Genomic DNA, 23,988 nt, shown 5'->3' with positions numbered 1-23,988 from the left:
AAAACAAGTATAAACTATTCACTGAAATGTGGGGGACATTATTCGTTATAGGGAACATGAAGGACATTTTTAAAATTGAATTTAGAAGAGGTGGTAAGAATAGAAAAGTAACCAATATTCCCTATAGGAAGTGAGGAACCATCTCCTATCACAACTTCATCCGACCCGTCGTAAGGAAAGTGAATGGCGAGAGTATTGAGATCGTTGGTGATGTGATGAGTAGCACCACTGTCAAGGAGGTAAGCAGTGTTAGAGAGGACTGGTGAAGTGGTGGCAGTATAAGCTTTTGGTGCCTGGGAAGTACGATTGTTGCGGTTGGGAGGGGTGTAAGGCGGGACAGTAATGTGGGGTATAGACGTTTTAAGACTTGACAGATTTCAAGGAAGTGGCCAACGATGTGGCACCATTGACACTTCTCTTTGAACGGAGTGACAGTACTCTGGGCAGAAGGTGGAGTGGGCAGGAGAGGTGCGTGGTTGAGGTTGATTACGAGCAGGGGATCAAGAGTAGTTTTGGTTATTGCGGTAGGAAGCTATATGGGCAGAGGCGGGGAATGTCGAGTCAGAGCGGGTTGTTGTTGTATGGAGAGTTCGTGGTTGAGTAACTTTTCGTAAAGAGAGTCAAAGGATATGGGTTCATCTCTGGCTTTGACAGTTTCAATGCCGGGACTGTAACACCCCCATACTCCAAGTGCCTTACCAGGACCACTCAGGTATAAGGATGCTACCATCTCGGTTACCCGAGACATTATAATCATAAGACAATGAAGAAACATACTTTATTAAATAAGTTTTAGCGATTACATAACAAAACCAACTGTAAGCAAAATACAACTGTTCTCAAACTATAAACCAACTGAAAGGAACTGTCCTAACAAACACAGCGGAAGACTAAAGACTCTGATATGTGATGACTCCATCCCTAGCTAGATCCCACGCGTATCCAAGATATACCGCTAAGCAACCGCTCACCACCCCCGAATGGATCACCACGATTTTTAAAACATTTAAACGGGGTCGACTAATCACACAATTAATATATATGTCACAATAAGCTAAACAGATGACTTAACTGTCACACATACGCAACCAACCAACTCCAATCATCTCAATCACCGATCGTCCACTTTGGACCCACCGCTAGTGGGGGACGCGACCGTACCCACCAAATCCCCGCTCCACATAGTGAGCGATAACCCTGTCCATTAATGTGCACATCCCTTCGGTGGCGGGTTCCACGAAAGGCGAAACTAGGGCGTGAAGCCACTCCCGCAAGTGACCCCACTCGGCCCGAGGCCACGCCTCGCGAACCATCAACAACGATCACAACCACAATCACAACACAACTATTATATCAAACAACCAAATACAATACATCAATCAACATCCCATTATGAGACTAATACTGAGTAGGAAATCCTACCTGGAATGCAACACAAACATCAGACGATCTAGCAGCTGTCTCAAAACCTTTCCTCTACGAACCCTTCTCCTATACACATAATCACATAATCACTACCAACACAACAAATCATAAAAACCCCCAATCCCAAAATTAGGGTTTAAACAAAGTCAACCAAACGCTATAAAATTGGTATGTAGGACTTACCCTTGACGCAAGGAACACTATGATGCAAAGAACAATGAAATCCGACACCTCTAGCTCCGGGATTTGCTAATGATGCGATGACAGACAAACTACGTAACTCCTTTTCTCCTCACTTAGGTTTTAGAACATATAAAAGAAACTAAGAAAAGTGACGGACAACCTTTTATACTTATCTCGCATCATTTAACAAAACCCGACAAAACACCCACGTAAACCGGCTACTCGATCGAGTACCCAAGGTACTCGATCGAGTACCCCCCTACTCGATCGAGTACCCCCTACTCGATCGAGTACCCAACAGTCGAAACTATTTTAAAACGCAACTCACCCTTACTCGACAGAGTAAGGCCTACTCGATAGAGTACCTAAAGACTTATAAATACGGAGTATTACAGTCTTCCCTCCTTAAAAAGAACTTCGTCCCCTAAGTTCAACCCATACATAAAAAAAACAACCATACTAACTCGACCAAGACACAACAACATAACTAAGAACTCAAGAACTCGACCAAACATAAAACATGAACTTTTAACACCCACTCCACCAACTATGTTTACTTCCCTAATATGACTCACGATATCGTATCCACCACATATATATCTCTCACGACACCAACTCCATACATAACCAACTACCATCCTCTAACGCTGCTAGCTCCATAATATCATCCACTATCAAATCCAAAATCAAGACACTCATAGACATCAAACGGAATGTTACATTCTACCACCCTTAAAAGGAACTTCGTCCTCGAAGTTTACTCACACTCATAATCTCATCATCCAACTGTCAACACTATCGAGGTATTCTCGCATTCCTAACATCAAACTACTACAAGCACGTCCGTGACCTTTTAACACTATCAACCACAACATATACAAATCCATATCTTATGCTACACCAACACTCTACTTCCAAATATACTACCATATGAACAACCATCAAAATCTCTTTTATCGCATCCTACTCCTCTTAAGATAAATGTTACGTCCTCGTAACCTACTAATACTATATCCTTAGTTATATCTTCTCATTATTCTCATCATCATCACATGTCATAGATAACCACCTATACTCTAAACACTCGCCATGCATGCATCCAAGGCTCTCTTACTTAAACAATTCTCATACTTCAATTCACTCGTCACACCACCTAACCTATACCTCAAAATCTTTATCTTAACCCAAAACTTCAACTTTTCCACATTACCGCAACATGACATACCTCTCTATATAAACTATATGAAACTCCCATCATCAAAAGCATAACTCACGATCCACACTTGTTACGTGCACTCATTCCAGATCCTCAAGTTCTTTCCTTCATTACCGCAAAACTCATACATAACTTAATATGACACTAATTCCCCCAAAACCCTACACTCACTGTCCCAACAAAAGATTATGAACTACCTGCCGCTTTCGGATCATTACAACACATGTTCCACGAATCATTTTCCATTACCATGTCTACTAAAGCCTTATCTAGAACAAGATCAAAATTACTGTAACAACTTCTCACAGCCGTGTCCCATCAAAAGAACATCACTATACCATGACAACAACGAAAACATATTCAACTCTATTTCATATCATACTCTACCTCATTCTTAACTTAACCTGGTAAAGAAAACATCAATAAGCAAGACAACTGTCTACATGTTCAACCAAAACTCACAAAAAACGACAAACAAACAAAACAACAATCTATGTATAACTGGTATGCATTTTCGAAAACTCGTATCATAATCATCCCGCCTACTCCACCACAACCGGTGACGGCATCACAACACCGCCACCAACAGCCACACCGTAGTGCGAAAATACCCGCATCACAACACTAAATATCGTGCCCGGATCACCACCCGAGGCACCACAACCACATCGATAGACATCACAACTACATACAATTCCATAAATCGACTCGGAAATAACCTTTCGGACAAGAAAACTTACTCAAATCCACTTTACTCAATCACAACGCAACATATTATATGAATAAACAGATAAGCATCTCATGAACATCATCTCTACCATTTCACGGAATACACATGTGTTGTTAATACACATAAAATTATAACTAGCCATGTCAAATTAATCAAATTATTACCTTTTTGGATATCATTCAATTAAATTACCTTGTCCAACATATATATTACAGAACATTCATAAAACAACTTTATAATTATCACACCATACCACTTCTTGTGAGGTCAGAACCTCACACAAACATTTACACATATCATAGACCCGTAATCACAACCAACTAGTCAATCCTGACCACGTAAGTTACCACTCGATAAAGGTTACCTGTCGCCCGAGTTTAACTCATATGCCCCTCATAACATATTCCCCCATTCGCACAACCATCACTTCCTGCCAAATATAACCATACCTTTACTATTCAACTATTAGCATCCGCCTCATCTAACCACATCTTATACCCTCTCACAATCATACACAACAATCAGGTCCCTACCAAATCAACTTCTTTAGAATTGCTACCTTTCTAATATACCATCACTCTTAACCACTAGTGACAATACCACAATACCACCACTGCTCGTATATCAAACCTCTTACACTCATATAAAAATAACATGGTTTTTTTTTTTTCTCCTATCTTTGGTTATCATTCCAAATAACGAACATCAAACCCATCCACAAAATTACCTCAACATTATTCCCAATACTATCTTATTTGTGTTGTCATCCAACTCTCCACCAAATACCTCGTATCGTGCCAATACTCCACCAACTTCTTGCTCCCTTAATTCCTCGAAACTCATTATCAATTATGTTGTCCTGAAACTCCTATATAACCTTTAGCTAACATCCTCGTGACGCTATCACACATTTCAATGATTCCTTACCTTTATATCACATAACTCCGGTGAATATTTTCCTCAGCTTACTTTTATCCTTCTTTTCTCTTTACACTCAATAATACCGATTAATAGTTCAACTCCTTATTCCTTCTAGCGAACTCTTTAGAAATCCAGTTACCCCTTTGTTGCTCCAAAACTCAAATTCCATTATTTTCTACCGACATCATCTCACTCTTTCTTACCATGGATCTTCTCTTATTATGCTATCACTCACACTTGCCACTAATCTATCCATAAAATCAACGTTCACTGTTCAAACAATTGCATCTCCTTCGTACATCTCTAGAAATCAAAATTCATTTAATACCGTTAATTACCCAAGGAAATAACACAGTAGTTTCGTCTCTCGATAACACAAATTTCCAAACTCAGTCACTACCTGCAAATCCACGTCGCGACATGTCCCATTAAGTTCGCTATATACCACTATTTCCAAACGACCTTTCATTACATATGTTCTTACTCAACACTATTTCTAGCCATCTCCCTCCATAATTTATTATACATCTCAGGTTGCTACTATCCACATCCTTTCTTTCAATTTTTTCATTCTCACGTTCCTTAAACTTACATCATGCCTTGCCCACATTCACTTACATTTTCATTACTCAACATACAATCATGTCACTCATCTCGTCTCACACAACATGCTCTAGACCTGGCAAAAGTATACCGAACCCGAAAAATCGATCGAAAATACCCGAATCGACACCTGACCGTACACCCGAAAGGTATAACTGAACTTCACCCCGAAACCTGAATCGACCTGAATTGATTCGAAATCGAACCGAATTCGTAATATCCGAAATAGACCCAAGATCGAATGAACCTGAACTGTTTCAACCTGAATTGTTTTAATCCGAACCGATATATACCTGAACCGATTTCAACCCGTACATTGATGACCCGAATGTACCTAGGCGTCACATTTAGGGTGTCTTTTTGTACATGTGTGTCACCCCTTTGACGTCAATGAATTAATATTATACCGTAGTTATGCAAAAAAAACATTATTTATTACTTTTTTAAAAAAAAATTATTCGTATTATATCCAATCTTTTGAATAAAGACCTAATCCCTTGACATCCGATCCGATTATGACCCGACTCGAATCTCATCTGCTCTGATATTGACCCGACTCGAACCTTATTTGCACCGATATTGACCCAACTCGAACCTGAACCAACCCGAAATATCTACAACCGATTAAAAGTGAAAACTGAATCCAACCTGAATAGAACCAAACTGAAATCGAAAAAAAAGATAAACCGAAATAACCCGATCCGAAAGAACACGAACCGAAACTGATCCGATTGACCCGTTTGCCACCTCTAACATGCTCTATGCCTCAATTAAGTCTTACCAATCCCAACACATCTAAATCATGTCCTCCCCACCGAACTCATACTCATCATAGGTGCCACTCTTTACACCACAAAATTGGGTAACTTACGCGTCAAGACCAACATACATGTAAAACAATGCATAAAGAAGCAAAATAACGCCTTTGAATTAAACATAATATGCAACGAAGTCAAAGATAAGCATATGACCCAAAATAGAGGTCACTAGATCGAGTACAGGCCACTCGATCGAGTAAGGGACTTACTCGATCGAGTAGGTGAAGATCAGAAGTACGTAAAACAAATTACCAGGGACACTCGATCGAGTAACTGACGTACTCGATCGAGTACCCCCCTACTCGATCGAGTACCAAGGCTACTCGATCGAGTACCTACGCATTTCTCAAGCCTTTGTCCAGTTTTTCGTAAAACAGCCATAACTCACTCATTTCTTGGTCGTTTTGGGCGTGTGACCTATCGTTAGAATCGTAAAAGAACAAGCTATCACCTCCAATTGGAATCACATTAAAATCATTTACGCATCTCAAGTTATAACAGTTTAAAGACAACTTTGCTGTAATCAGACGACATAATTATTTGATTTTTACTTCCAAACAACTTAAACAACAACCAAGTTAAACGAAAACAACCCAATACTCATGAAACCAGTAGCCCCAATCACATACTATTATTTTCGAAAACAAAGCAACAACATTCATCATGCACTACCCACATGCTTTTATTCTATAGCCTTTCGTAAGACAAATCATACTCATACATTACAAATCCTATTCCATGTTACTAACATAACAACACTATAAAATAACTTCCATTATATAACATGCTTAATCCGGAACCATGTTATCATACCACGATGATTCATTTTTTTTTCCACTAATTCATCCATCATACCACATATTTACCCACCATATTCGTTCAACATATTCACCCAGCACATGTTCAATTCACACTCCCAACCTTCTGTACTTTTACTCAACACGACAACAACAACATGTATACTTACACATCGCTTTATATATATATAGACAAAACACTTTTCCTTACATAATTATAACATGCCAAATTACATGTATCAATCATTATACTTTCATGCTTTACAATCAACCAACATACAATTCACGTCATCATCATCAATTCATGCAACATACTACTACATAGATACACACAGCACACAATATGCACATAACGATCCCGACACATATCCCATGGTGACCGGTTCAAAATTGTAGGGCGAGTTCGCGACTTTAGGACGTCTCCCAAGTCTTTGCATTAGCTCCTACAACCTTTACCCCGGGTTCATTTTAATTGACTCCCTATATTCATTGGATTTATTGGTTACAGGTTTCAGGATCGTCGCTCTGATACCATTTGTAACACCCCCATACTCCAAGTGCCTTACCAGGACCACTCAGGTATAAGGATGCTACCATCTCGGTTACCCGAGGCATGATAATCATAAGACAATGAAGAAACATACTTTATTAATAAGTTTTAGCGATTACATAACAAAACCAACTGTAAGCAAAATACAACTGTTCTCAAACTATAAACCAACTGAAAGGAACTGTCCTAACAAACACAGCGGAAGACTAAAGACTCTGATATGTGATGACTCCATCCCTAGCTAGATCCCACGCGTATCCAAGATATACCGCAAACAACCGCTCACCACCCCGAATGGATCACCACAGTTTTTAAAACATTTAAACGGGGTCAGTACTAATCACACAATTAATATATATGTCACAATAAGCTAAACAGACAGCTTAACTGTCACACATACGCAACCAACCAACTCCAATCATCTCAATCATCGTTGTCCATTGGACCACCACCCGATGGGGGACCGCAGCCGTACCCACCAAATCCCCGCTCCACATAGTGAGCGATAACCCTGTCCATTAATGTGCACATCCCTTCTGTGGCGGGTTCCACAGAAGGCGAAACTAGGGCGTGAAGCCACTCCCGCAAGTGACCCCACTCAGCCGAGGCCACGCCTCGCGAACCATCAACAACGATCACAACCACAATCACAACACAACTATTATATCAAACAACCAAATACAATACATCAATCAACATCCCATTATGGGACTAATACTGAGTAGGAAATCCTACCTGGAATGCAACACAAACATCGACGATCTAAGCAGCTGTCTCAAAACCTTTCCTCTACGAACCCTTCTCCTATACACATAATCACATAATCACTACCAACACAACAAATCATAAAAACCCCCAATCCCAAAATTAGGGTTTAAACAAAGTCAACCAAACGCTATAAAATTGGTATGTAGGACTTACCCTTGACGCAAGGAACACTATGATGCAAAGAACAATGAAATCCGACACCTCTAGCTCCGGGATTTGCTAATGATGCGATGACAGACAAACTACGTAACTCCTTTTCTCCTCACTTAGGTTTTAGAACATATAAAAGAAACTAAGAAAAGTGACGGACAACCTTTTATACTTATCTCGCATCATTTAACAAAACCCGACAAAACACCCACGTAAACCGGCTACTCGATCGAGTACCCAAGGTACTCGATCGAGTACCCCCCTACTCGATCGAGTACCCCAGCTACTCGATCGAGTACCCAACAGGTCAGAAACTATTTTAAAACGCAACTCACCCTTACTCAACAGAGTAAGGCCTACTCGATAGAATACCTAAAGACCTATAAATACGGAGTATTACAGGGACGATAGGTTTTGAGGTCAAGGCCTTTGAGGACTTTGGCGATTATATCTTTGGAGTCCATGGGCTTTCTAAGAGGGGAGCGTTTGTCGGTGCAAACTTTAATAGATTGCATATATTCGATGATGGAGTTGTCACCTTTAGAGATGTGGTCAAGGCGGTCTTTGAGTTGTAGGATGTGGCCACGGGAGGGATTTGCATAGGTCTTGGCAAGGGTAGTCCATGCTTTATGGGTGGAGGCAGCTTGGATGATGAGGGCAGAGATATCGAGTGATATGGTTCCAACAAGAGCGCCAAAAGGCAACTTGTCTTGGCGTTTCCAATTCAGGAACTTTGGGTTTGTCTTAACTTTATTTGTTGTAGTGTTTTTAATGGTTTCGGGTGGGCAAGGGTACGTGCCATCGAGGTATTTGAGGGAATCATATCCGATTAAGAGAGATTTGATTAGAATTTTCCATGCATGAGAGATATGTGAGAGGGATAAACTTATCGCAGCTTGTGAAATTGACAAGGATGAAAGGGGTAAAAGGATCATCGACGTTGGGGATTATTTGATCGTGAGGGGCCATAAAATCGTGGAGAAAAACAAGGGACGAAAGGGGATATTTTGCAATCGTGAGGCTCTGATACCAATATACCATATAAGATTGGAAAAGCTTGAATATTATTAATGTAGAGACAAGGTATTTATACAAAGTACAAAACTTGACAAATAAGAAAGCTACACTACTACAGATACAGGCTATAACAACGGTCAAAAACCGTTGTTATATAAAAAAGCGGACGTTGTTAAAGCGTCCGTTGTAAAAGGTTTTAACAACGGTTGGTTTTCTTAAGGAAACCGTTGTGAAAAATATTAACAACGGTTTTAAGTATAAAAACCCGTTGTGGAAAGTGTGACTCAATTTTGGGGGGAAAGTTATAACAACGGGTTTGAATATACAAAACCGTTGTTATATATAACGACAACGGGTTGTTTGTAAATAACCGTTGTTGTTTTTTCTTAAAAAATAAAAAAAAAAATATTACTAGATGCATGTATAATTACGGCCCGTTTGAATTCCGATGCATGCAGAATATCCCTTAAATTAATTACCCACGGTTTTGAAAAAACTTATAAATGTGACTAGCTATAAATATTAAAGCATCCTTTACTAACATTCATTAATTGAAACAACATGGCAATGAACCCTAATTTTATCAACAACGAAGAATGCCTTACACAAACGATTGAAGATGATGGGAAGGTTCTCGCCGGGCTTCCCGCCGATCAACACCCATTAATCAAAGCATCCCTTGAACATCAACGGAATTATTGGATTAAGAGGCGTGAAGCAGTCCGGCTTGTCAACAAAGCCTCATCATCATCATCATCTTCATACCCTCGTCGGCCTGTTACTCGCAACTTGGGCTGACCAGAGATATGTTGAGTTGTACTCTTCCAACCTTATCTCCACATGCAAGTCGTGTCCTTGCATATATTCAATCTGGTATTGCAAAATATGAATCCAATGACCCGGAAGTTAGCGGTATACCAGAGTGGCGTGATTGGTGGCAGGTTGAGAAGCGCTTTTTACGCTTAACCGGGGTTGTTCCGGCTTATTATACATCTTTTGATTTCTGATAATTGTTGTAATGTATTTGGTTTAAAATTAAATGAAATGATCATTTTGAAAGTGTTGAGTTATGCTTGTTTGATTTGCTTCCATTTTTTCAACTCCATAGATCTATCAGTCATCATCAAGATCCAGATTATTACTGCCATCACTGTCCAATAAGATTTGAAGCAGCATTGAGAGATATGATGATGCTGATTATGGCACAACTTCCTAATATATATATTAATTAAAAAACAACTCAACCCACACATTGCTTAGTATAAATACATTGCATTATCTCAACTAACATGCATTTCCATTATCTCAATATATTCTCCAAACCCTAACTGCTAAAACAAACTCCAAATAAATTAACCCTCTCCTTAATCTTTCAAAACAAACTCCAAACTCCAACAAAAAGAATGATATATCATCCTTAAGACTCTTACTATGCTCGATCCGTACTGAAGGACGCCAAAGAAGATGGAAATGAAATAATTAGAAACACATACATGGAAATGAAACAATTAGCAGATGCTGAACGGAACCTAATGGTCGATAAAAACACATACATGGAAATGAAATAATTAGAAAAATAAAATAATGACGATGAAACAAACCTGATAATGACAGAACGTACGTAAAGAGACGATGAAATCAACAGTGACGGCGAGAAGATAAAGCGACGATGAGAAAGAGAGAAAGAGACGATGAGAAAGTGTGTGTTTTGTGTTTGTGTTTGGCTGCTGCTGGGTTTGTGTTTTGTGGCTGCAGCAGACTTGTGTTTGCGTGGTTTATAGTATGGAAGGTATTGACAACGGTTATTAAACAACAACCGTTGTGAAATATGTTTTAACAACGGTTGTAGAAAACACCCGTTGTTAAATAAGTTTTAACAACAGGTTTCAAAAATAACCGTTGTGATTACTTTTCACTAACTTTGCGCCAATTTTGCGCCAAATTATTAACAACGGTTGTGCATGTGTGACCCGTTGATAAAACGAATAACAACGGTTTTTATAACCATACCCGTTGTAATTGATTTTAGTAAAATTTGCGCCATACATTCTACAACGTCTATTGTGATTTTCGTGAATAATCGTTGTTAAAGGGGCGTTGTAGTTGCCTGGATTTGTAGTAGTGCTAGCCTAGATACAAAGATTACATAGCAATAAGGAAAATACAATAATCACAATTATAGGAAAGACGGAAACTATGAGGAAACTATACAATAGACAAAATATGGCAAAGATCTTAAGACGACGAAATATTAATTTTATCACAACCGCAATTTTGTATTTTCATTCTAATTCTTTTTTTTTTGATAAAATGTGAGTATATATATCAAAAATAAAGGATTTACATGAAAGGCAAATCCTTAATTACATAAGGTTCTTATGGCATAGCCAAGATACATCATTAGCACTCAAATTCTCCCTCCCTCTTCCTCTAACTCTAGCCTTCATGCTATCATTTAGTTGCAAAACAACCTGTCGAGGGTGCATTAAGACCATATCATTCCTGCATTTGTTCCTCTGGAACCAGATAGCATATAGTGCCCCCAAGAACAAGGCAATCTGAACTCCTTTCTGGACAACTGTGCCTCCTCTGTTAGCCCACCACGTGAGATCAATTGCCATAGGAAAGCTACACCCAGTGATCTGCTGCATTGCCAACATCACACGTCTGCTGTACTGGCAATCAAAGAACAGATGAGCCAAGGACTCATCAGCTTGGCCACATAAAGTACAGCAAGCATCAACATCCATCCCATAAGTTATCAGCTTATCCACCGTATTTAGAGCTTCATGTGCCACTAACCAACCCATGAACTGATGCTTAGGGAGTGCCCAACTGTTCCACACAACCTTACTCCAGCAAGTAGGTGGATTAGCTTCCCTGAGCCACTCATAGCAGCCACTAGGAGTGTATCCCGTGGGTTGAACCACCCACACCCCATCCACAAAACCCTGAGCCAAGTCTTGCTTAACCTTACAAATCCTCCTCCAAACCCAGCTAGAGTTAGTTGAGGGATTGTACTCAAACCAGTCCCTCCCTCTAAGGTAATTACATTGTACCCACTGCACCCATATAGAGTCTCTCTTCTCTGCAACCCAGTTCACCAGACGTCCCACCATTGCTTTGTTCCACACCTCCTGATTCTTCAGACCTAATCCTCCTTCTTCCTTAGGCTTACATATTTTGTCCCAAGCCACTAAAGGGACCCTCCTATATTCTGTACCATTATCCCATAGAAAGTTTCTACAGATGGCTTCTATGCTCTTAATGATGCCCTTTGGGAGGACAAACATCGAGGCCCAGTAAGAACTTGTTATCAATTTCTAATCAAAAGTCCTTAGAAAAGGGAGTAACTTTGAAAAAAGAACTACTCCCTCCGTCTTAGTGATATGTTTACGCTTGTTTTATTTCTCCCTCACAAAATAAAGAAAATGTAAAGATATCACCGGAACAGAGGGAGTATAATAGAATGTAAGAAGTTTGAAAACGTGACATAAAAATTGTAATTTCGAAATTTTGATTAAATTTTCCATAATTTACTTTCTGTAAATATCAAAACATTAAATATTGTTAATACTATCATAATTACATGGCATGGTTTGGAATGAAGAATTGGATTTACATACCGTAATTGAGATATTTTGAGCGTTTAGGGAACCTAAAATTTATTTGGAATCGGAATTGAAGTGAATTCCTTATCAATTTCAATTTTCAACCTAGTTAAATTTGGGGTTATAGTCGTCATTTCAACTGCATCACTATCTGATTCCTTTTTTCCTGATGCAAATTTCAATAATTTTATTTATGAATTTCTTTCCAATAGTTAATATTTTTCGTCATAATAAGTCAATAAATTTTTAACCATGAAAAAACTATAGAAAAACTCAACCCGTACCCGAGCCCGCGAAGTCCATAGATTTTTCAAACACCATAAGAAACTTAAATTCGAAATCGAATTTTTCGTGATCTCCTGGATTTTGAATTAAATTCACATTTTGTTTTTTTATAACTAAAATTATGAAAATAATTAATTCTGCATTTTTAAACACTACCTACTCTCTTTTGCATGAACAAGTAAAACACGTTGACATCTTAAACTCATTCATTTGGATTAAATCTTATTAATATGTTGGTCAATTCTGCTCCAAATCTCCACGTATCCTTCTTAAGCTTCTCTCCCTCATTTGCTCTATCTGACCAATTCAGTCTTAATGATCTATCTTCCCACCGTTTTATGGCCTTCTTATGATCATGAAGAGGTGGTATGATTAATTAAAAAAATAAACAAAACACGTTTATTTTTTATTACACTATTTTTTAAATTTGTTGATATGTTCACATAGAAATAATTAAGCCACTAATTAACAATGTGTATGAAATAGGGATGATTTATGCTAGTAATATGACGATTTCTGCGTTGTTCGAATTAGTCAAATTTCGTTGTAATTTTGTGACCTATCATTTACATACATATGAAAACCGGCCTCTTGTTAAAATGAATGATTAATTGGTCTTCCTTGTGACGGGTTACCATTTGCGGCGGATATTTTGTGAGATAAAATGGTAACAAAATGGGTTATTGGAGAAAGGGGACCACATAAATAGTGTTGCAGAGAAAGAAAAAGTGGGGACATTGTGAGGTAAAATGGTATCCGTCACAAGCTTGTGACGGATATGTCATATCTTCAATGAGAATTTGTGATGAATGATTATGTTTAGCTAGACTAGCTATATTATTGATTCAATTTGCTAATTTCATTTGTTAAAGCTTTGTTTGACACGTAATGTCAACTAGGTTATTTGACCAAAATTTCAATTATCTTATTTTTGCGCACGTGTTTGACTAGTAGATTATTTAGCAAATAAGCTAATTGAAAAAAAAAATACTACTTAGGCTCTGTTTGGCAAGTCACTTTAATTAGATTATTTGAGCAAAGTAGCATATTTGACCAATATTTCAACTAGCTAAATTTTTTACAAGTGGTTGACTAGTACTCCGTAACTTATATAACCAAATAAGTTAACTGAAGTAAAATCCTACTTAGAGTTGCATGTAAGAAGAAATAAGCTAACTTAAACTCAATATACGAAGTATTAACTAGCCTACCAAACTTTTTAATTATAGCTCTTAATTTTCAACTACATTTTCAGCTATTAGCTAGTTGTTCAGCTTGAAGCTACCTTTTTCTGTTTAGCTTGAAGCTACCTTTTTTCGGTTTAAGTTAATTTTCAACTAGTTTAACCAAACAAAACTTTAGAATACAATGTAATAAGGAATAATATCTAGCTAAAAAATATTTTGTCTTTCTTTTTTATTATTCAATTATGATAACAATAATAAAATCATGACCGTTATGTCATTTTATTAGATATTGGCTAATATTTCAGCTACTTTGCCAAACACATATGTAATAATATCAGCTGGTTTATCGACTCTAATTTAAGAGTTTTCGACTATTTTTTAAACTTTCGGTTAGTTTTTCATATTTAGGCCCTGTTTGGTAAACGGCGGATTAATTTCAGCATAAGCAGATTGCAAAAACAAATTATAAATGGCAGATTTTATCAGAAGGTTTGACTAGCATATTATAATTAGCAGAATTGATTTGAGTGTTTGGTAATTGACAGATTACGATTAGTAGATTGTTAGTTTTCTTTGTAAAATGGAGAAAAATTTCCTATTTTACAATATGCTAACCAATATCTTTGGGGTAAAAGAAGATATTGTAAAAAAAGACATTGACCCCAAATATGCTGTTTCAATATGCTTTTTACCAAACACTAAAATTAGCATATTGATTGGTCAAACATGCTAAAAGCCTTGAATATGCTAAAATTTGGCAAATATGCTGTTTACCAAACAGCGCCTTAAGCTAATTGTGAGTTAGTTTTGCTAACTAGAGCTCAAGTATCTAGCAAATTTCTTGTTCTTTAATTTATTCGGTTTACGCAAATTTCTCGAACTCTAGTTAGTTATACGGTTTTTTGTCAAACACAACCTTTAAAAAACTTTTTTTTCCAAATTCCACCTTTAAAAAACGTTTGTCAAACACAACCTTTAATAAAACATTTTTGTCAAACACAACATTTTGGCCAAAGTTTGAGCACTTGTAATGGGATGACTTTCAGTTGATGTTTGAGATAGCAAATAAGATCGGTTTGAGGTGTTTTTGAACTCGTTGGAAAGGTGGGAGTACAGACTTTCCAGCGGTTGTCAACACGGTGGTCAAAGATGGTCTTATAAGGGGTAGATTGGTGTATAAAGTAAGGCTGGTCACATGGAGTTGATGTAAGTTAAAGTAGAATTTTTCCGTGGGTCAATTCACTCCCCTGAACCACCACTTACAACCAACGGACACCACAAACAACGCAACTACGATATACCTTGCACTCTCTTCAATCTACCTACCAAATTTCAGACTAAACAAAACATCATAACCCCATTAAAAGACCCTCGAAAACCCCTCTAACAACCCACTGTAAACCCAAACTTCTAACCCTTTCTTTGACCAACCTTACTTTACGCACCAATTGATCCCACATAAGGCCACCTTTAGCCACTGTGTTGACAACTCCTAGAAATTCTGTACTCCCACCTTTCCAACAAGTCCAAGAACACGTCAAACCGACCGTTTTCTTATCTCAAAATATAGATGAAAGTCATCCCATTCAAGTTGTACCAAAAAGTCGTGTTTGACAAAAAAAAAATTATTAAAGATTGTGTTTGACAAACTTTTTTTTTAAAGGTGGTGTTTGGAAAAAAAAGTTTTTTAAAGATTGTGTTTCACAAAAAAAACCCTTAGTTATACAAATAATTAGTTGCATAAAATTTTTCTCTTCGCTTATCTAGCCATTTCAAATCCTCGACAATGCAATAATAATACGAAAAGTATAATCAATTATAGCTACGGAATACAAATACTCCCTCCGTCCCTCTAATTCAACGAATGTAAAATAGTGTCTTAAATCAAAGTGGGACAAAGACAACTAATGGACCAATCTTCACTTGTTCTAAATACATCCAACTTTACTACACATCCCCATCAATACAACCAAATTAGGTCTCTTCAATTCATCATTTCGCGTATGCGACGTGTTTGCTTGACCTTGACTTCTCTTTTATATTTCTCCTTTTCAATATTTTTAAACTTTAGCTAAATGTAAAAAAAGAATATCTACCTTTTCTCACCTATACATCAGCCGACCTTGACTCTTGTGTTTGACCCTTCAACCCACTATATTGACAATTATTACAGACAGATATATCCGGCTTAATATTAAAACAGATCAAGTATTATCACACGTATGTATAAAAGATAAATATGTTACCTTTTTCCATGCATTCTGCTTTTGTTTTATTTCAACTACTTAACTCATCGTAAGTTTAAATCGAATATATCCGAAATGAAAATTTGTGCTATAATAATATTTCCATTTTACACTTAAATAATTATCACCGCACGAACACATGTTCTATTGTTCTACACATATTATTCAACATCAAATAATAAATAAAATGTAGGTCCAACCTAATGTACGACAACTGCCAGCTTCACATCAAACATGCATAATAAAATGAAAATTATATTGTATACTATAATATAAAGTTTATAACTAAATAAAATAATAATGTTTAATGAATTCTTCCTTCCTGTTACTTTCGTGCACCTGCAAGTGTATACATGACAAATAGCTTAGCTGCCTTATCTTATCTATGACCTCTATATATATGATTTCTTCAGCTGGTTCACGATATTTGACTAAATCTTTCTTATAAACTTCATCTTTAAGGAACTTCAATAATTTGGAAGACTTGTTTTTTGCTATATATATATACATAACAAAAGAAGATAATTCTACGTAGAATATTATGGATTACTCAACATGGCTAAGCTCATCTTCTTCCTTGGATCATACTCATGGAAACAAATCAAACAATGGTGGTACGTTGTGCCTTTTCGACGATTCTCCAGTTCGCCATGTTAAAAAGGTGGAGGAGCTCCAAACTAGCTCTAATGAAGTTGCTACTAAAACTAGTTGGCTTAATAATGAGGTACTCCTATGTTTCAACTTTCAACCCTTAGCTTTGTTTCAATATTAGCCAGTGACAGAGCCAGAAATTGAGTCCAGTGGAGACAAACGGGTTAATGATTTAATAGAAACTAAAAAAAATTGGAAAATTTTTAACTTAACTTTGAAATTTGAAATTTCCGTCTGCGAGCTGGGACAAGCGCCCCTGCTAACCCCCCGCTCCACTAATGATATTGCCTTGTTTTGTGTTAATTAGTAGATTGTATCTATATATGAAGCAAAAGTCAAAGAGGTTAGATTTGAGATTTTGACATAATATTTGAAACATTGATTGGGTGGGCATGAATCAAGTGATAGCTTATGTACTTAAAGAATATACTCGTTTACAGTCATTTATTTACCTTTTGTTAGAAACAGATAAATAAATAACTGGGAGGGAGAAAGTATTAATTTAGATCTATTTGCCTTTGATTGGAGTACGTGGGTAGTTCTTATTAAGGGTAGTTCTTATTCTTGTGTCGGATTTATTTGTAAGACGGTCTTATATAAGTAGTTTTACGATTGATTTTCAGACGGGAGCATTGTTGGAAGAATTGAATAGGGTAAACGCGGAAAACAAAAGATTAACCGAAATGCTAACGGTAGTTTGCGAGAATTACAACGAATTGAAGAGGCAGTTGGCCGATTACATGAGCAAAACCTCAAGTAATGAAGTCGGCAATGCGATCAAGAAAAGAAAAGTTGAAAATGTAACAGTTGCTATTAACAATAATATTAACGCAACGACGGCACGAAATAATGTTGAAAGCAGCTCAAGTGATGAAGAAGATTCATGTGGTAAACCTATTAAAGAAGAAGCCATTAAAGCTAAGATCTCTAGGGTTGCGGTTCGAACCGAGGCTTCTGATTCAAACCTTGTAAGTTCCTTACCTTAGCCTATTTAGATCGTCTTATACGAGAATTTGTGTTACTCAATTACGTTTTCTAAGTCGAATAAATTTGCTAAATGTTTCGAATGTGGTTGTTTGTGTAGATACTTAAGGATGGTTATCAATGGAGGAAATATGGTCAAAAAGTGACAAGAGATAACCCATGCCCTAGAGCTTACTTCAAATGCTCATTTGCTCCTACTTGCCCAGTTAAGAAGAAGGTAATTAATTTTCCTATGCAAGAGATTCAATGCATGAACTTATGTTGTTTCTACAAAGTTATTGTATAGATTAGGACGACGTTCCAAAATCCTGATAAAGTTCTTATTAGTATATATAAATTCCCTTTAATTTGACGATTTAGACACGAGTGCAGTTCATTACTCATATTCATAAAATACATTTATAACGACTCATAATATTCAATAGGTTGGTTACCAACTTATTGAAACCAATTCATCAAACAACACACGAACAATTTTTCAAAAATGATTATAAAGTCATGTTCGCGTATTGAACAGCTACCCACCTGTAGTAGATGAATTCTTTCAAAGATGTTCTAATTTATGTTACGATTTACTCCGTATTTGATTTAGGTTCAAAGAAGTCTAGAAGACCAATCAATGCTAGTTGCAACATATGAAGGTGAGCACAATCATGCACCGCCAACACAAGAGTCGACATCCAGCTCAAGCCGGGTCTTCAACGTTGGCTCGGTACCTAGTAACCAGTCTGGTCCAACCGTAACTCTTGACCTAACCAAACCCAAGTCATCATCACCTAACGGAATAGCAAATGAGACCTCAAAGATGTTGAACAATGCATCTACTCAAATGAACAAATTCAACTCGGCCGAGTTCCAAAAGCTATTGGCCGAACATATGGCTTCTTCCTTGACTAAAGATCCCACCTTCACATCCGCTTTAGCCGCCGCTATTTCCGGGAGATTTGCACACCAAAGTTCAAGTGATTGATGATCGAATCAATGGAGCTAGTACTTCTACAAGATGTTACGAATTGGCTAGGATCGACGATGAAGTCGACAAATTGAATAAAGTTCAAAATTCAATTGGAGTAACACAAATGCTTAAATTGAAAATTTAAGTATTCTGTAAAAATTTCTAGGTTGCTAGACTTCCCGTCCCCTCTCGCTCCATCTAGTTAAAGTCGACCGCGATGATTTGAACGAGAAATGGGGGCAATTTAAGTTTCAGAATTCATTTTTTAGTTAGGGTATTTTCGAAAGAAATTGTACAATTTCAATGTCTTCAAGTTCATCAAGGTGTAGCAAATTTGATTAGCCAGGTAATTATACAGCATTATATTTTGATCAATTGAAATACGGAATATTACCATAAAAGGTTGTTTCCACGTAGTTTATTGAATTCCAGTATACGTACAATATTGTTTATATATGCAAAATTAAACGTGCTTCAATATATGCAATCGTACGATTTGCTTAAACAATTGCGGAATACTATGTTTCTGTTGTGTACTCTCATGGAGTCAGATTCTCCAATCGAATTAATTATGTACTTAAAATGTGTGTCGATAATTGATTCCCTTAATTAGAAGGTCGTGGCATCAAGAAGTTATCAATTGCGGAATACTCCTTATTGCGATTAGCCCCTAATCACGATTAAATAAGTCCGATTTTTTCAGAGATGCGTATATATAGTTGAATCAGATATTTAACTCGCAGCCTCTACTTTCGGTGCGCACTGGGTAAACCGCCGAGTATACGTGATAACCTGCAAACCACGTACACCAGGTTAGCCACCCGAGGGTGACAGACTCGAAGTCTAGGAGGCATAACCCCAGGCTATTAATACTCCATAATATTGCTTCTAAAGAGGCTTGAACCTGAGATCCATTGAGAGTTGCACCCATGTTTTAATCACTAGGCTCCATCTGACCACCCTTGCGGGAAGTTGAATTGGATATTGCAAGTGGTTGTTTTGCATCAAAAGTAAGAGAACACGACGAAGGAATGGTCATTACTCCGTCAAGTATGGTATCAAGTGATACCTAATAAGGTTCTAACCTAATTGTGTTTTGTAGTTTGTACTCCTCATTATCTATAAAGTTTTCAAATTAAATAGGCTTGGTGTACTGGTTGCTTATCCCATCACTTAACCATGAGATCAGGAATTTGATCCCTATTTATGGAAATGAAGCAAATTCTTTGATCTGCCATTTAGACAGTGTACACTACCCAGATTTACACCCAAGAAAAACGTTTTCTCCTATATATTTGATCAAATCTTTAATGAGATCTTTATTAGGTCTAAATATTCCAATCCAAAAAGTGGTAGTAAGTGAATGCCTAGTACAATTAAGAGTTGTTGGACCACGAACAACCTTTTTGAACACTTTTTACATTATTAATATTATTCTCTCATACTAAGTCCAAATCTTATGCATGCATCCCACGTTTGAAATTTAGACATCACAAGATTATGCTTTATAGATCACCTCATGAAAAAAAATGTATATATTGAGGACGTGGAAGCAAATGTAGACCGACAAAATACAGAAGAGGTTTGAAATTTGGAGTGATATCACTAAATATATGTCGTTCTTTAATTACGGCGCGCATGGAATTTGTATATGTGCGGTAATATACTAATATGGATCTCATGCGGTCATGCCTTAGCTTTTTCTTATGCTTTTTTTTTTTTTTTTTTTGACAACAATAAACTGGTATTAAATAAAACAAAGTTTGTTACACTACAAACCCCGGGATACTGAAGTTCTGCAGACTACTAGAAAACCAACGAACCGTACTAATGTTACATGAACTTGAAACAGAAAAAGTAAGACGACTCTTCTTATAGGGTGGATGATAAAAGTCGTCAAAGTGGAATTGATCTGTCCCCTTTCTTTTAGCTCTCCTAACTGCTGCAATTTCCTTGGTGTACCTGCAAATACAAAGAGAAAAGTCGAGAGAGACCGAAGATCTTTTCTTCATATGAATACTAGCTTGGGTCACATGACTTCGACGGGGGGAATAAGCCACCTTCCGCCGACACCTCCTGGTCTTGTGCTTAACTTAGAATGTTTCTTGTTCTTCATGATGGGACGATGCACATTGGCCATAGCTTGGATAATCATAGACGTTCTTAAGCCTCCAAATTAAAACTTTTAGACCTTTCATCAACAGTTGATTTCTCTTAAAACGGTTATATCCATGTTAAGTATATTTGATTATATCTGTCTGAAGTGTCAAACGAGTCAAATACCACCCTATATACATAGATGAGAGAAGAATTTGTCATTCCCTATGCATTATGTTTCTTTTTTTTTTTACTCAATGCATTTATTTGACTCGTTTCTTGTTTAACGGATATATTCGTCTTAAACAATATTTTGTCTATTATTAATGTTAAAGAGGTCGAGATTTGGAAACAAGGATCACTGATATATACTTTGAACAGTTACTACAGAAAACTATTGGCCTTATTATCAATAAGAACTGCTAAATTTATTACGAAGTATATATACTATTATACTCTGTAATAAATAAGGTATTTATCTAATATAAAAAAACATTGAATTGAATCATTTTTTAATATAGATTCGATGAACAAATAACGAAATGATTATAGAAAACATTCTTCAAGTTTTAAGTCTTAAGCTTAAATACTAGAAACCTTTATTCTCATTATATCATCTTATAATCTTATTCATAAGTGTGAGGCGAACCCAACCTTTTTATATGATTATTGATATCTAGAACTTCCTCCGTCTCAGTCTATAATTTACATTTACTTTATTTTCCTCTCACAAAATAAAGCAAATGTAAATTATTTACTGGTGCAGATGAAGTCTTCTAAATTACTCCGTATTTTTTGGCACACAACTACTCCCTCCATTCAACTCCACTTTACAAGTTTCTCTTTTGCGCACTATTCACAAGCGAACATTCAACTTTAATTTTCTCTCGATACATAAGTGAAAATATATTCATGCGGGATCTTATTTGATTCGTCTTTAAGAGTACATTAAAAATATCTAACTTTTATAATTTTTGCAAATACGCAGCTAACGATATTTATCGTCTAAAAATTGCGTTGGCAAACGTGATAAATGAAAGTTGTAAAGTGGAGTTGAATGGAGGGAGTATATCATAAATAATGTTCTTACAAAAAATGTCCTCATTAGAATAATAAAATGGCGCATGAAGAAAGTGTAATGAGGAAGTAGTACGAGTGATCTACTCCGTATCATAGAGTGGTTCATAAGGTATGACGCCTACCAATTATTTGCACCGGCCATCTCAAGTCGTAGTCCGTATTAATCAACACAAAACACGTGCCTTGACCATCATTATTATTCTTCATTATGTTCCTAGTAGTATTAATTTTCACGAGTTGTTCCTTGAATTTAACTAGATTATTTAAGCTACAACTAGGTGCAATTAAGACATTCATTATGGTCAATTTTTTTTGTTATGTAGAAGGAATCACAATGACAAATTTTATACTAATAGAATTTAAATTCTGGTCATTAATAAAATATCTCACTACTTTATCAGTTCAAATAACTGATATCTTCATTTATCAAGGCCATTTGAAAGAAAAAAAAAAGACGTAATAAACGAGAGGGGATAATATAACAAATTACCCTCTTAACGGTTTTTCTAAAATATGCCCGAAGAGCACATATTAATAAGTCTTAAATGGAAAGTTTAACAAAAATATTATGGAAGAATTAGAATAATGAAGCACTTTTTCAAATTTCAATGTCATATTTATGGTTAAACTTTTCATTTAAGTCTTTAGAAAAATCGTTATTCGTATAAAGAAATGCGTGAGAAGATCATTTTAGCGAAAATTATCTTACGTCTTGTTCGAATTCTTTTTTTTTTTTTGTGGGGTGGGTGGGTGATCTAGGAAGGAAATAGAGGAGAGGAGAAATTTGGAGGGAATTATTTTCCCCTTATACCTTATTCTCTATCCCCTCTATTTCTCATCTATTTTGATATCCAAACAAGCTCTAAGGTATTGGTTGAAGTACGACTGTTAATGAGACGAGACAACTCGCGAGCAACTCGAGTTCGGCTCGATCAAAGCTCGGCTCGTGTGAGCTCGACTCGGGCTCGGGTCGAGAGTTTAACCAGTCAAGCCGAGCTAACGTTGGCTCGACTCGAAAAACTCGTGAGCGGCTCGAACTTGTGTAATAAGATAAGATATTATTCATATTTTATAAAAATATTTTGTCATGATTATATATTTGTATCACACATATAAAAAATGTTTAATTGATTTTCCAATATTTGTATGTAAAACTTTCGAGCCTTGTTATTGAAAATATCGAGAGAGAAAAAAAAAATTCAACAATTATATATAGGCTTGAGTTGACCTCGATTTTAGCACGAGCTCGCGTTAAATCTCGCAAGCTTGATAACGAGCACAATTTTTTCAAGCTCGAGATTGGCTCGAGCTCGAGTTTTTCTTTATGATCACAAGCCGAGCAAAGCCAAGCTCGGGCTCGGCTCGACTCGTTAACACCCCTAGGTTGAAGCGCAATCATGAAAGACGGACCACATGACAAATGCAGTGTAACACCCCCATTTATTTGAGAGCCTTTAGCAACACATTCTCAAGTAAATAAAGATGTTACCATCTCAGTTGCCTGAGATAGTAGGTATAAAGACAAACAATTACCAAATACTTTAAGACGATATAAATTAAAGTGCCTCAAAAGAGTTTTCTTACAAAATTCCAACGCGCTAATTAATTATTACAAAGTACGTTTAAAACAACTGCAACTGAAATCAAATAAATAGTGTCTGAATAACTTTAAGGCGATCTCTAGACTCAAGTGATAATCTCATTATCCCAAGCT

The 23,988-nt window shown here is 36.7% G+C and overlaps 2 protein-coding genes across 2 annotated transcripts; one reads left to right on the top strand and one right to left on the bottom strand.

The window, feature by feature from the left end:
- Positions 1–11,541: 11,541 nt before the first annotated feature.
- On the bottom strand, positions 11,542–12,471 carry LOC141613132 (uncharacterized). The gene has a single exon (XM_074431867.1). The coding sequence runs from the start codon at positions 12,469–12,471 to the stop codon at positions 11,542–11,544; it is 930 nt and encodes a 309-aa protein (XP_074287968.1).
- Positions 12,472–16,901: 4,430 nt separating this feature from the next.
- Positions 16,902–19,478, top strand: LOC141611427 (putative WRKY transcription factor 40). The gene is made up of 4 exons (XM_074429958.1): positions 16,902–17,231; positions 17,782–18,126; positions 18,243–18,359; positions 18,735–19,478. The coding sequence occupies exons 1-4, from the start codon at positions 17,049–17,051 to the stop codon at positions 19,110–19,112; spliced, it is 1,023 nt and encodes a 340-aa protein (XP_074286059.1). The 5' UTR covers positions 16,902–17,048; the 3' UTR covers positions 19,113–19,478.
- The last annotated feature ends 4,510 nt before the right edge of the window (positions 19,479–23,988 follow it).

The sequence above is a fragment of the Silene latifolia genome, chromosome 11, assembly GCF_048544455.1.
Source record: "Silene latifolia isolate original U9 population chromosome 11, ASM4854445v1, whole genome shotgun sequence".
Lineage (NCBI taxonomy): Eukaryota > Viridiplantae > Streptophyta > Magnoliopsida > Caryophyllales > Caryophyllaceae > Silene > Silene latifolia.
Note: the sequence above shows the minus strand (reverse complement) of the source record. Positions and strands in the feature narration are given on the sequence as shown.

Excerpts from the sequence above, each read along its gene's own strand:
- LOC141613132 (XM_074431867.1), bottom strand. The coding sequence starts at position 12,471 with ATGTTTGTCCTCCCAAAGGGCATCATTAAGAGCATAGAAGCCATCTGT.
- LOC141611427 (XM_074429958.1), top strand. The coding sequence starts at position 17,049 with ATGGATTACTCAACATGGCTAAGCTCATCTTCTTCCTTGGATCATACT. Across the intron at positions 17,232-17,781 it reads CTAGTTGGCTTAATAATGAG|ACGGGAGCATTGTTGGAAGA; the intron begins GTACTCCTATGT and ends ATTGATTTTCAG. Across the intron at positions 18,360-18,734 it reads CTTGCCCAGTTAAGAAGAAG|GTTCAAAGAAGTCTAGAAGA; the intron begins GTAATTAATTTT and ends TATTTGATTTAG.